Source organism: Topomyia yanbarensis, chromosome 3 (genome assembly GCF_030247195.1).
Source record: "Topomyia yanbarensis strain Yona2022 chromosome 3, ASM3024719v1, whole genome shotgun sequence".
Lineage (NCBI taxonomy): Eukaryota > Metazoa > Arthropoda > Insecta > Diptera > Culicidae > Topomyia > Topomyia yanbarensis.
Window position 1 is genome coordinate 335537779 of NC_080672.1, and position 15051 is coordinate 335552829.

A 15051-nucleotide genomic window follows, 5' to 3' on the forward strand; every position below is an offset into this window, starting at 1 on the left:
GTTATAAATTTCTGTTATTTTAACTACTAACCAGACCTAATTTATAACACAATATGTTTCAAAAATTGTGTTCTATTATAAACTTGTTATATCATTCTGGTCGGGTTAGCATACCGATTGCACTTAATATCAGAATCAATCAATCCACTAACATATTGCCAATTTATATAAGCGTCGAGCTAGTCATCAGTTCTCATTACTTGGCGAAAATAATTCATATGCACGAAAAGAGTAAACCCCTTCATTTGCGTGCTCGCTACTTGCGACATATGTTCAGCGAAACCGCCATCCCGTTTTCGGTAATTTATATCAGTTTACACAGAGTGCACTGAGTGGTGGTGGTAGAAGCTTTCGAAAATACACATGGTAGGGTAAAGAGGCCATTTTCGCCCTGTTTATATTATCACTCAACCCATTTGAAGCCGTTGATTATAGCAGAGTCTGCCACGGTTGTTCAACGCCTTGGCTCAAACGGTAGTGCGATAATCACGGCATTCAATTCGAGTGTTCATTGCGCACCAACAGAAGTTTTTCACCATTTTCAGGTCGTTTGTGTTATTATATTCGTTCCTAGGAACGAATGAAAGATGCTGATGTCAATTGACATTCATTCCATCGATTGTAGGCCGCTCGATTTCCTTTCCTAATAGGGCCAATATAGGTTCGTTACCCTACCTAATGCTTGCGTAAACTGTGAACACTAGCTGAACGTCGCCTTTAGCGAGAGTCTGCTATTTGGCTAGATTATCCCAGGCTACGATTTCATCCGACAGTGAAGCCGCGATGAGTATTAATAATTAAACTGCGTTTCGTTGAATAATTTTCCCCCGAATACATCGAGCCGATTAATCACTAAAGACAAACGAGCTATTTATTTACTATGGAGACAAGCGCGGATACAAAATGTGTCCGTAGGTACAGTGAAAATTTCCTGTTTCGGGTGTCATGCTATGTTTTGAGTACACAAGCGATTGTACATGCTTACGCGCGCATATGTGGATGGATACATACGAGAATTACGAATAATTTTATTTGGGTTTGAAAAGAAGGAAGTGAAATTCGATAAAGACTGAGAATTTTATATGCTTTTTACTAATGTATTTGGAAACTAATCATCAAAGTAGACGCTGAAGCTTACAAGTAGTAAGTTTAGAAGTACTAACCAAAACGTAAATTTCCTATACAATGAAGAAATAATATTTTTTTTTATTCATTTCGTTTATTTGATAGGCACAAATGCGTTAGCTTGGCGGTGCCAAATTCTTTTGTTTTTACATTTTGGATATTTTAAAACTAGGAGGTTACAATGTTGAAATATTTTTTTTATGAAAGAGAAAAATTTTACAGCTATCTTAAGACTAGAAATAAGATTCTATATACAAAAGAGGGGGCAAAAAAATTTTTTTTTGTGAAAAATTTTAAAACAAGGAATTCAATAGCAATAGTTTTTAGGAAATATTTACAGTTATCTTAAAACTAACAATATAGTTTGGTACACAAAAGGGGGAACAAATATTTATGAAAAATTTCACCGGTGTTTTAAAACTAGGGATACAATTCTATTTACGAGATGGGGGACAATAGTTTTAACAAAGAGGTAAAATTACAAATATCTTAAAACTAGGAATACGGAATACAAATTTGATTTTTTATCGGAGACTTATGCTTGGTCAAGATATTCAGAGGGGGGATTATTTCCAAAATCGGTGTAGGAGCAGTTGTATCAAGGACAGGGGAGAGAATGCGTAGATGGTGACCGGGAGAGAAGAGCAAAACTTGCAACTTTCGGACAAACGGGAGATCATTGAAGAAATAATATTAATGGGATTGATTATTAGAGATTCCTCGCCCAAAAACAACAAACCTTATCCAGATATTTCGAAGCGACAGCGCCGGTGGTTGAGTGGTAAGCGTGACCGCCACTCACCCCAGTTGGTCTGGGCTCAATCCTAGCCTAGGTCGTTGAGATTTTTCGGAGGTGAAAAAAAAAATCCTTCGGAAGTAAAGCCATTGGTCCCCGGTCCATGAGTTGATGGGTCGATATCTAGTCCAGATAGTTGGAGTCACCTCTCTGGCGTCGATGTTTAACCTCGTAGCGAACATAGGCCGACGGAAAATAATCAGAACTAGAAGAGACATTTCAAAGTACCCTTCGAAACGTGTTCCGCTTCAATAACTGCAACAGAATGGCTTGCTATATTTGAAAGGTATCTATCGTTTCGATTTCCACCTATAAACTCTAAACAAATTGCGATGACATAAATTATGAAGGAAAGTCGCTCTGAGCTGGCGCTACTCTGATCTTACCTCACTGGTAGTATATTCGAATCCCGACGAGGAGGATTTGTTAGCGATAGTGTCAGTGGGATAACATAGTTATTGTGCAGCACATTAAGAATCGAAGGGGAAGTTTGTCAAAGCATAAGGTTAAGTTCCGCCTCAGAACGCAATGTCAGGCTTCGCAGAGACTATGAAAATCAATCAATTTATAGTGCTAATGATTACGATACATATTTGCCAGGATAAATACCGGGAAATGCATTAGGTTCGCTTAGATTTTAGTACTTAATTAAATTCATCCTATCAGTTTCCCTTCGCATTACGGAAGCTAATTGGTCTTCGCCGAAACGGAATCAAATGAGCACTCTATTTTCATAACCATCTTGAAGTCGTCCATCCTTAGCATAAACCCATTATCTATAATACTTTTTAAGCGGACAGCAGTGTGTAGGTGTACACTTTTTACGTACTATGTGAGCCCTTCATTCTTCTACTTATCGATCTGGTGCTGAAAAAAAATCTTATTGCGATAATCCAATTAGCAACGCAGATTTCACTAATAACATTCTTTTGTAATTTTATGGGACTAGTTTAATTCTTGCTCCTGAAAAACATAACCGGCCGGCACAAATAATAACCCTAAAATGAAACTCTAGAAAACATATCACGGCAATCACACTTTCCCAAAAAGTATTACACAGCATGACAATAAAAACAACTCAATAGTACTGAGATGGTGCTCTGGTTACTAAAATTTACGTTTTGCTTTGAGAGGCATAACCAGGGCTGTAGAGAGAAATTACGGGCCCGGGGGTGCAGCCCCCTCCATTATTGTAGATTTTTCGGACATAGAAACGGTTAAGCTGAAAACTTTTTGGAAAAAAATTCTCTGCCATTTTCTATAGTGCATAAACACTTTTGTGGAGATCTATAGTAGAATACACTTAATGCTGTTAATTCAAATGATGTTTCTATTTCACCAACGCCAAAGAGGTAACTCCACAACAAGATATCGGATCATCAACACATGGAACCGGAATCAACGGCTCTACTTAACTTGTTTTCCGTAATAGAAGGATTCGAAATATGGTTAAAATAGCATGGAACAATCGTGATGCTTTATGAAAGGTAGCAGACGTTTTTTCATGAATTCTTTCAACGTAAATACTCCCGTTGACGATCTCGGTTACAATGAAAATATCGCTTTTCAAACCACAGGTACAGAAAGCCTACCAAAAAAGATATTTCTGTGTCAACTTCAACAACTTCATATGTTTGAACATATCGGTCACTTTTGTCTTCCGGTTGCCATTATGCTGGTGACAGTTGATTTGGCAACTTTTAACAGGATTCCGCTAACTTGGTGTGCAAGTAGTACGGATTCAGGCCAAATGCCAGCAAAATTTTGCTGTGTTGCTCTTGCTTGGACGACACTTTTATAACTGACGAGCAAATTGCAAAATCCAAAATGCACTCACGTAGGTAATTGATATTTTGAAAATCGTGCAAAGAAATGCGTCTTTTTCAACTTAAAAAAGATACCGAATTATCAATAATTCATATTTATTCAGGTATCTCATTTGTTCAATAGTGTATCTGACTTTCTTCGGTTTCGGAAAAAAAACTGATGCAGGTTATTTTTGTGAGTCATTTATTTATCTATTTGGTACAATGTTAATAAATAAATCATAAGAAGAACCTTGTACAAATTGAGAAAATAAAAGAACTACAGTAAGTTAAAAAAACAAAAAAAAATTCAATGGTAGAATTTAAAGAAAGAAAAAAATATGGAAAAAAATAAATAAAATGAAAAAAACGAGAAAGCTGAAAAAATTATCTTTTAATGGAAAAAGAGTAATAATATGCAAATGACTTTCCTTTGCTTTCCATATAAAAATAGAATTCAAATCCAAAGCGAAAAAACAACAGAAAATGGACAAAATTAAGACAATGGAAAAATTAATATTTGAAAATATTGCAAAAATTGGAATAAATAGCAATATAAAAAAGATTGAATAATAATCACCAAACTGAATAAAGAAAATGAAAAAGTAAGTTAAGCAAAAATTGTACACATAGAATGCAAAATGTTTAAAACGGGTAAACGACAAAAGAAAAAAGAAAATATCATGAACATGGAAAACAGGAAAAACGGAAAATAGTACAAAAACGAATATAATCAAAAAATATAAAAACAAAGCTAAAAAAAAAAACAAATATATAAATAAACAGGATAGATCTACAGGGCAAGACGTAAAAATAAAAATATTTGAAATATAAAAATTGATAACAAAATAAAAAATGGAAGCTATGAAAACTAGAAAATGTTAAAAAAGTTTCAATGTTTTCCATGAAAATGTTTCCAAATAGAAGAAAAGATGAAAAACAAGAATGGGATAAATAGATTAAAATAAAATAATATCAAATGTCAAAAAACAGGCAATTTTTTTTAATTCTACTAACTTAGAATTGTAAAATTACTATAGAATAATAGAAATGGCAATAAATGAACAGTTGGATGGAATACATTGAAGAAGAAAAATAGAAAAGAGGAACAAGTGTAAACAGCCCAAAAACAGAAAAAGTGAAATTATCGAAAAATGATAAATCAAAATGGTTTTAATGCGTAAAAATGAAAATGTTACAAGAAATCGGAAAATAGAAAAAATAAAAAAATATAGGAGAAATTTAAGAAAATAAATGGGTTGAATAATAATTAAATCAATATAAAGTAAAAGTGGAAGGAAGATAAAACTTTATGAAATGGAAAACAGGAAACATACACAAAACGAAAAAGTCCAAAATCAAACAATGGGAAAAAACCTAAAATGAAAAAAAAACTGACAAAATAGAAAACATGATGTTCAAAATTGTTTAAATGAGTAGAAAAGTAAAATGCTGAAGGTTGAAAATATTGAAAAAAAAATCCATGCAAAAGAAAAGCATAAATTACAAAACTGATAAAAAAGAAAAAAAAATTTAAAGAAAGATTGGGATACCTAAAATTGAAGAATTTTGAAAAAGGGTAGATAAAGCAAAACTGAAATAGGTCTGTTGAAAATTGTTAATAAAATACAAAGAAATAAAAGATAAATGTTTAGTGAAATAAATTTAACAAATTTAATGAAAAAAATTAAGCAAAGTATGAAAATGAAACAAATAGTACGATAGATAAAATAAAAAAAAACATTAAAAGATGAAACAAGTTAAAACAAATGGGATAATTATAGAAAATGGAAAGAATAAAAAATGAAAAAAGTCAGATACGAAATAGTAGAAACAGCGAAAAAATTAGAAACAATACAATTATGCGAAAAATATAGACATCCATAGAAATAGAAGAATATTGATTTGCATAGAATTTCTTCAACAGAATGCAAAAAAAAATTAAATTGAGAAAGTTTGTTAAAGTTGAAAAAACCTTCAGGTTCTTGTGTTTAAAAAATATGTTCTAAACAAACTCGAAAAATTACTATCCATCGATTTCTTCGTGAGTTTTATGTTCTTTTTTGATTTGTGGAGTTATTCAGAATTCGTGGAGTTATTCAGAATTCGTACCTCGAGTCCTATTTCATCAACTGAGCACTTTTAAAGAAGGCTGTCGGGTTTTCACCTTCTTTCCAAAAGATTCTTTTGTGAATCGTTTAGCAGTTACGATAGATTAAAATGAGTAGAAATAAAAGTCACATATTGTCCTGAATAGATAAAAAATCGCAAACTAGACTGATGATTCAATTTCAACCGTTCAGCCTTAACAAAAATATAAATCACTGTTTTTTGAAACCCATCCAACGATTGCAGAGTTTCGAATTAGTGAAATGCGAATCAAAATCAATTTCTCGAGAGCCCGGAACTCAAAAACACTTAAGACTTTTTTCAATAGTCGGTCAAATTCCTTGAGATAATTATAGTAAAGTATGAAAAAGAAAATAGATTTGTCTACATAAATTTAAAAAAAAATAAATGTATTTTTACCCACCGCTCATTAAAATTGTTCTTGTGTTCAAAGATTCACAGTACTCTTATGATTACATAGCAAAAAAATTGTTCCCATAATCGTCAATAAAGTGCCATGAATTCTGGAATATTTTTTTACGTAACGAAAACAGGACGATGAACAAAAATAATGTGTTTTATAATTATGTTCAATTTCCCTTCAGTACGCCCGCATAACGCTTTTACTAGTGGAAATATTTGTTTTCGTTTTAGGAGCTTCAGTCACGGTTTCCGGCATGCCATTATCAATTCGATTTTCTGTACGTGAAGTAGTACACAACTTTATGAACATTATTCGTGAAATCAATAGTTGACTGAAGATGCTATTTATAGATTTCGGAATATTAGCTCACAAAATCAAACCAGCCTAGATACTTTCTCGTGAACTATTTCAAGAAACTCGGAATTGCATTCATAAATTCGAACAATGCTCGTGAACAAATTTATAATTCCTAACATAATAGTCATTATCCAAAAATCCAATGTTCGAAAATAGTGCATAAAATCATAAAATATTATTCATGTATTTGTAAACTGGTTCATGATTCCTTATGTAATGGTTACAACTTACCATTCGTGCTCGTGAAATAGCTCACGAATTCATGATATATCATTCATTTACTCGTGAACTAGTTCATGATTCCTAGTAAAATAGTCACGACTGACCATTCGTACCCGTGAAATAGTTTAAAAAATCATGAGTAAGTAAGAGGCAGTAGTTATAAGAAAGCTATTAGGACCTAGAACATTATTATTCATTTGATAAGATTCAGTGTGATGTCTCAAAAACTCAGCGTAGCGGTTAGGTTCTTTTAACATAGAATGTGTGTGCAAAGTTTGAAAGAAATCGGCTAAGCAGTTCTTGAATGGCAGTTAACACCGCAAATCATGTTTTTCTAAAGACGTTCTACAAAAAGCTTCACCAAGTCACCGATTCGTTTGTCAATATTTTTGAATAGAAAAATTACAGCATGCTATTGAAATGATACATTATAATGTACAAAAGTTTTGAACAATTCGCTTCACGCAAAGTTCTAAAAAGAATCGCAAAAAATGGTTTTTTTTCACGCTGAAACCTTTAACCCCCCCACCCCCCCCCCTCCCCCCTTAATAACGAAAATCGTAACTAAGATCCGAAAATCAAGAACATAAATTGCATTACTCGGGAAAACAATATAAAAAATTGTGACTAAGATCCTGAAATCATGAACATAAAACACTCCACTCGTGACCAAAATATCACGATAACGTGATTAGAAATTACGAAAACCGTGACTAAGATCCTGAAATCCTGACAATAATTCACCTCACTCCTGATTAAAATATGAAAACTCGTGACTAAGACCTTGAATTCATGAACATGAATAACTTTATCAATGACTAAAAAATCACGATAACCCGAATAGAGATTACGAAAATCGCGACTAAGTGAACATATCAAGCTGTTGTAGCAGAAAAATCCGATAGTAAGCTCATGAATCTTGAACATCCTTTAACTTTCAGTTTTGTATTGCCAAATTATGACGCCACATATTTGGCACAAACTAGTTTTTTTTTGGAAACACAAATAGATTCATGAAACCGAGGTTCATTATATATGATTTCAGGAACTTGGTCACGGTTTTCGTAAGTCGTTCAGGTCACAAAATCGTGATCTTTTTGTCATGAATTTGTGAACAGTTTTATTTCCGTATAGTCTTTCATGCAGTATAAACTTTATGATATAATTTACGATTAATATTTTATGACAGAATTCGGACCATATTTCTGTTTTTGTCAGGACGAACCTTTGAGTTCAATTTGGCCTTATCCGTTTCTACACCTTCATTTTGTTAACGTCTGTAACCACTTGCGACGTGGTCATAATTTATAGAATCGAAAACACGTACTTGCAGAGAAAAACCATTTTTAGTCCATTTACGAAATAAAAAAAATTCCCATGACATTTAACCAAATGACTAACATAGTAATACCAAATACAAATTTGAATTTGGTAATACCGTGGAATTTTTGAGCTTCTAATTAAGAAAATCATATATTTGGTTTTCCAACATACTGCACTTCAGAATTCAGGAAGGCATACGAAATAAATAATACCAATATTGAAACTAATTGCATTCTCAAATAAATTGTTATTGAAACAATATTTGTTAAAATCATTCCTTCTGTTCAATGTTCGAGCCTACAACTCCGGGCCCGGGGGGAAACACCACGTTTCCATCACCCTCTCTGTGGCTCTGGGTATATCACACCATAACTATCCAGCAAACCTTTAAACGTTTTTGTAAATATTCACATTCCGGTCACATTCTCAAAAATGCAATGATCGTCACTTATTATGAAATGTACAACACACGTACATTATATTTGTGGGCCCGTTTCTTCAAATCTAAATGTGGCGTTGAATTGTTTTATCCGTCTTACTTCGATAACCCACAAAAGACCATGCGTCCTCACATACTTTACAGCAGCTGACAATATTCTGTCTAACCTAAGTAAGCCAAAGTCGTGTGCGGCTGCATTTTTATGTGTCAACATATTTCATCAATTGTGACTTGCAATAAATTATGCGAAGTATAGTCGCGAAAAGCAGATACAAAGAAATTCTGGAAACGGTGAAACGCTGAATCTTCACGGATTGTTCTCTATGAACCCGGAAGACTGCTCATCGCTGTACTTCGGCTGTAAAACACTTCATTTTGGGGGGGGGGGGGGGGCGACCATATCGGTGATTTTTTTCTACGTAACATTCGCAGTGAAAAATACATAATAAATTATTAATTACTCATACCAAGCCAGGTCCACGAAAAAAGATGTTCATGCTCCCCACCGGAGGACTATTACAACAGCCATCCAGTAACCAGAAGCAAACCAGAGAGTCAACTTAAAAGCTTCTAAACTTCCTCCTGCTCCTAAGGTAAGAGAGAGGCTGTCAAGGAACATTTGGTCGGTGTTAAGTCAAACCGAACTAAGTGAGATCGTGATGATTTCGAGAAAATCGTGTTTAAAGTTTCAATCGCAGCATTATAATTCGAAATTTATTTTAGCCATAATTTATGCTAATTGTAACATATTATAATTCTGGCAAAAGTCGAATGTAGCTGAAAAAACTCTCTATCCAATACTATCATTATCTCACCTGTTAAGATTTTTCGACGTAGTCTGGTCTGACTTACCACCGACCATTTGCAAAATTAATCGCTGTAATTTGGGAGCAATCAAATCCATAAGCAGTTCAAGACCAGATATATCAGCCATCAGTTACGTCTACCTTTTAATCAACCACACATGTTCTAATTGGGGCTAATCAGAGTCAAAATTTTCCTCCCATACTGCTAATTTCGGTAGAAAGCGATACCCCGAACGTAACAGTCAAGGTTGAGTGGTACGTGCCTGTGAGACCTGAACCTTGCTTACGCTTTAGCTCCCGGTTCATCTGAGCAGCTATAAAACGTGACAACTCTGAAAGCATTTTCCGTTTCAGCAACCCATACATCATCATTTTCTCTCACCTTGAAAAGCCGCTTCGACCGAAACATCGCCCTCGGTGCACTTGGCCACGCAGATGATCACGAACAGTGAAAATCCAAAAAGCCACATTTCTGCACTGTTTGGTTTATATCCTGGCCTCGTTGTTCTCCGTTGCACGATGGCAGCGAAAATTATGACTAGTCACTTCGTTACCTGCAGCAGCACTGTACAAAAAACACGTTTGCTTCGTATTTGGCGCGTATCAAAACACACTCACTGACACTAATTATAAGGGGCGTTTCACTGGGACTTTTTTTTTCTCAAAAACAATTCAACTCAATCTAGCGAACCACTGGGGTAGGAGGTCTATGGCTTGTGCAGAGTCTACTGTTGTTTATTCTTCATTACAATAATTTATTCATGACTATTTTGCATCACTTCAACGCCTTCAATATTCAACGTGCGGTAAGCTTTCTTCCGCGTCAGCAGGAAAATGCAACGTTTCTGAACCTCTGGCAGCTTACGTTTCCCGCAACCGAATTTCTGTTGAGTTATTTTCTTACTTCACATTGCCTTTTCATCCAGTAAGCAGGGAACCAGGGAACGAAAAAATTCAAATGGTGTTTATTTAACACAACACGTTCTTCCGCTGCGAAACACGCACGGAATAATAAGCTCGAGTGCACATAAAACTCCTGATGATGGTTCGACCCTCTCGACTGGCTGGGCGAAGGATGCGCGGGGTTTAGGCGGCCGACCGGTAGACTGAAAATGAAGACACAAACGTTGAAACATTTTAATTAGGTGAAACAAGTGGCATTACGAAATAATGATGTCATACGGCGGATTTATTTTACGGGCCTACAGTTTTTAATGTGTATTATCACGAAATTCATTAACTATTTGAGTAAAAATTCTAAATGCTGAAAATATATTTAGCACAATGCTGAAAAAAATAGATAATGAAATTTGAAGTTTTCCTTTTAGTTCAACTATCTTGTATTTTTATTTTGTAATTCTAGAAACAATATTTTTATTTTGTAATTCTGTGGATGTTATCAGCTGAATCAGTCAAAACAAAACGGCAAAAACGAAGTATTGCTTCTTAATCCAACAGTTTTGGTGATTTCATTTCACCTTTGTCAAGGAAATAAAAACATCGAAATTGTCGGATTAAGAAGCAATACTTCGTTTTTGTCATTTAATTTTGACTGATTCAGCGTATAACATCCTCAGAATAATCAACAATAATCGTTGAACAACAAACAATGTTTAAATTGTTTTATTTTCAGTCCATAACACAACAGCATCATGTACAGGTCATTTCCTCACATTCCACAGCTCCCTCCCGCAATAATCAGGATTTTGAAAGCAGACTATCCATTCATCAAACTGGAAGAAAAATCTCTCCTATCCACCATCAGCCCGCTTTGATCAACCAAGGAACCTGTACCACCGCTCCAACAGTTACGGAGCAGTGGTTTTCAACCTTTTTTCGTTCCACGTACCCCTTTCCGAATATTGACCCCCATAATGTATCCCTTTCTGAAAATTGCTCATCATCGTTACCCTGTCAGAAAAAAATGATTTTCAATTGGATGAGAACCATAGCTTGCCAAATAAAAACTTGTTCCTGAATACTCGCAGTAAACAACAATATATAAAGACAAATATCCGACAAGAATGTTAGGATCAAAGTTAAATTTACCCCTATAAGTCACCCCCTACAATAGTCTAATTTACCCCTGGGGGTGAATTCACCCCCGGTAGAAAACTACTGGTTTAAATGAAGACAAATTCCCCAAATGTGGAAGATACAGAAGCTGGTGTTGCTGCTAAAGCCAAGTAAGCTACCGGACGATCCGGCCTCGTATAAGTCCATATGCCCGCTGGATACACTCGGAAAACCCCTAGAAAGAATCATCCTTAACAGGTTGACGAAATGCACGGAGAGTGAGCACAGCCTGTTCAAGATGCAGTTCGGATTCCGCAAAGAAGCATCGACAGTGGATGCAATTCGAACAATACCCGAGAGTGCTGAGAAGGCATCTAAAAACAAGCGAAGAAGAGATCAACACTGCGTTGTGGTCACGATAGATGTGAGGAATGCATTTACCAGCGTCAGCTGAGGAGCCATCGCAGCAGTGCTAGACAGAATGAGGGTCCCCAACTATCTAGGTCAGATTCTGAAGTGCTACTACCAGAAAAGAGTGCTGCTATACGAGATGCGACGAATGAAGGGCAGCAGTCGATGCGAGTCACAGTGGGTGTTCCTCGGGACTCCATCATCGGTCCGACCCTCTGGAACGGGATGTACGATGGGCTCTTGATACTGCAGTTGCCCAGGAAAGTGAAAACCGTGGATTTCGCGGACGACGTGTCACTAACGATGAGACACTTGAAGAAGTGGAGGTGTCTATGACGGAGACAATTGACGCGATCGGAAACTGGATGAGAAGGATCAAGCTGCAGACAGAAGTGTTATTGGTCAGCAACTACGAAGCGGTTCAGCAGATGCATATCGATGACGGAGGACACGTGATGACATCGAAGCGCGCACTGAAGCAATTGAGAGTGTAAACAGACTACCATTTGAGTTATAAAAAACACATTACGCCTGTGAAAAGTCGGCGAAGCCATCGAACGCAATAGCGAGAATCATGCCAAACGCCGGCGATCCGAAGGGCAGCACAAGACGTCTGCTTGCTAGTGTTTCGTTATCGATTCTGCGATACGGGCTTCCTGGCTGTGGTGCGGCATTGAAGACCAAGCAGAACGCGAAAAGCTGAACAGGATGTTCCGGCTTATGGCCGTTCAAGTAGCGATCTGCATCACCCTAATGGAAGATATCGAGTGTTATAATCGAGGAAACACCAGAAACCCGAGGAAGATGCTGAGATTCAATTCGATGGCGAGGTGGCAGCAGGAGAAAGGAAGATGAGCCTACCGGCTCAATTCAAACCTGTCGACGTGGACCAATAGAAAACACGAAGAGGTGAACTTCCACGAAACGCAGCTCACGTTGGGCCCCGACTGCTTCAGGAAGTATCTTCATCGGTTCGGGCACGCAACGTCACCGTTTTTCTCGGAGTGTAAGAACGTCGAGGAGAATGTGGTCTTCGAATGTCCGTGGTTCGAAGTGATCCGCAAAGAGATTCATGGAATGGATGAGCCAAACATTAACCAAACATTAGAGTGGTAACGCAGACGGGAGACTCTCCGCCGGAGGAGACTAGATCCAGCACCGGGGACTATTCGAGTAGATTACAAAGCGCCGAGCATGGGTCGTCGGCGCGCCAGCGAACCGGAGCCACACGGAATTGCCAGACCGACCACGGCACCCAACCGGTTGACCCTAGAAAATTGCGAAAGTAGAAAAAGTATCGGGATTGGGAGAACTTCTTTCGCCGGGAGACTCTCTATCAACGTAAGCTAGATTCTTCGCTGGGAAGCACACGTTCGGGTGCATATAGGTGTAGTTGGCTCAATAGCTCCGGAGAATCTGCCTCACCAAGAAGTATTTTAGCAACGAAAACGGCCTGGGCTACTCTTCTCTTCTTTTCTAGCGAGTGTAACAGTGATCTTCGTATGGCGGAAGATTGATAGCGTCTTGCCACGGAAGGCGTATTGCTTCAATCCTGGCTACCCATGTTAATTGATGCGGACATCATATCATGGAGTTAGATTATATAATCGACCGTACCAATGCACAGTATAGTGAGCGGAGACAGAAAGCTCGTTAAATTCTTTGGAGATTTTGAACATGAATCCCATCTGGCGATTTGCTTTGTTAATGATATACTCGTGATGGGGTCGAAACGTTAGTGCTGAATCCAAAACGACTCCAAGGTCGCGCACTTGTAGAACACGATCAAGGTTCTAATCTCCAATACAGTAGTCGTACGAAATTGACTTATGCTTGCGGTCATACGATATTACAGTGCATTTGTGAGTACTGATTGTTAGAAAGTTTATGGAACACCATTCGTCGAAACTGTCCAAGAGCTGTTGTAAAACTAATGCACTTGACCACCATGTATAATTTGACGTCATCAGCATAAAGTATGCGACACCTAGGTGGTAATATTGTAGGTAGATCACTAAAAAATAGTGTAAACAAAAGTGGGCCCAGATTACTTCCCTGAGGCACACGAAGCGGACGATGTGCATCCAATTCTCACTATAAGTTTACGATCACTCATATACGATTCGAACCAACAAATCAGATCAATAGAAATGCCTCTTAACTTCAATCTCTTCAGAAGTATTCCGTGGTCAACCCTGTCAAACACTGATTTCAAGTCAGTGTATATTCTAAGGCATCGAAAAAATTTTTTTTTTGAATTTTGAATTGATGTATCTTAATTTTACCGGTAACGAATCTATTTTTATTTTATTTCTAAGGACATTCCACGTTCAATTATAAAAATTGATTGAAGAATAATAGTGATATATGCACGAGAAAATGATACAATTTAATATAAATGACAAAAGGCCCGATAACCCCAACTTATCGTAATCCGACAAAGGTCAAAAAGATTCCGCTCGATTTCTGAGATTTTTTCACATTAGAAAACTGCAAAATATGCATGATTAGTACCACGGAGAAGAAAATTTTTTAAAAATTCGGGTATTTAAGGCCAAAATGACCCAGTACACCACTTTTTCCAGAAACAAAAATATCTTCACTCAAATACTAAGATTATTTCCTTTAAAAAGAGGTATAAATTGTAATTTTCTTATTGCTACTTCAAAGTTATAGCATTTAATGTATTTTTCCTCCATACTTTCCCATAGTACCAATCTCAAAAATTTTAAGCGAAGTGGGCGGAAGTCTAGAATTGAGACGAATTGAAACGAGATTCGTAGAGGTTCCATGTTGGTCAGGGGGAATGTAGCTTTGACTGGATGCAAAGAGTACATCGTCCACTACTATCTCAAACACGTTGGAACAAGCGCACAACGATGTAATTCCTCGATAGTTTTCAACATTTCGTCAATCTACTTTTTTAAATACAGAAAACATAATTGACTTTTTCTAACTGAAGGGATAACAACACTGTCTAAGAGTACTGAATAGAATTGTCAACATGGCCACGTAAGTGCACTTCTTGAGAACACATCAAGATATGCCGTCAAGACCAGAAGTGACAGAATATTTTAGTTTACTGACTGCTGATATAACCTGCTGCTCAGTAACCGTGAATCTTCTCAGAGGATAAATATTTAATGGTGTGTCTCTGCAAGCGCGTGCAATTTGATAAACAGATGCTTTTAGAATTAGTGGCGAATAGATCACACTTT

General features: G+C 36.7%; 1 protein-coding gene across 4 annotated transcripts in view; it reads right to left on the reverse strand.

The window, feature by feature from the left end:
- The window catches only part of LOC131691972 (pikachurin), a 788885-nt gene that overhangs the window by 717810 nt on the left and 56024 nt on the right, over positions 1-15051 (reverse strand). For all 4 annotated transcript variants that reach the window (XM_058978784.1, XM_058978785.1, XM_058978782.1 and 1 more), the window contains one exon: positions 9789-10512. In XM_058978784.1, coding sequence (XP_058834767.1) covers positions 9789-9876 — 88 coding nt within the window. In that variant the 5' untranslated portion in view covers positions 9877-10512. The remainder of the gene's footprint in view (positions 1-9788; positions 10513-15051) is intronic.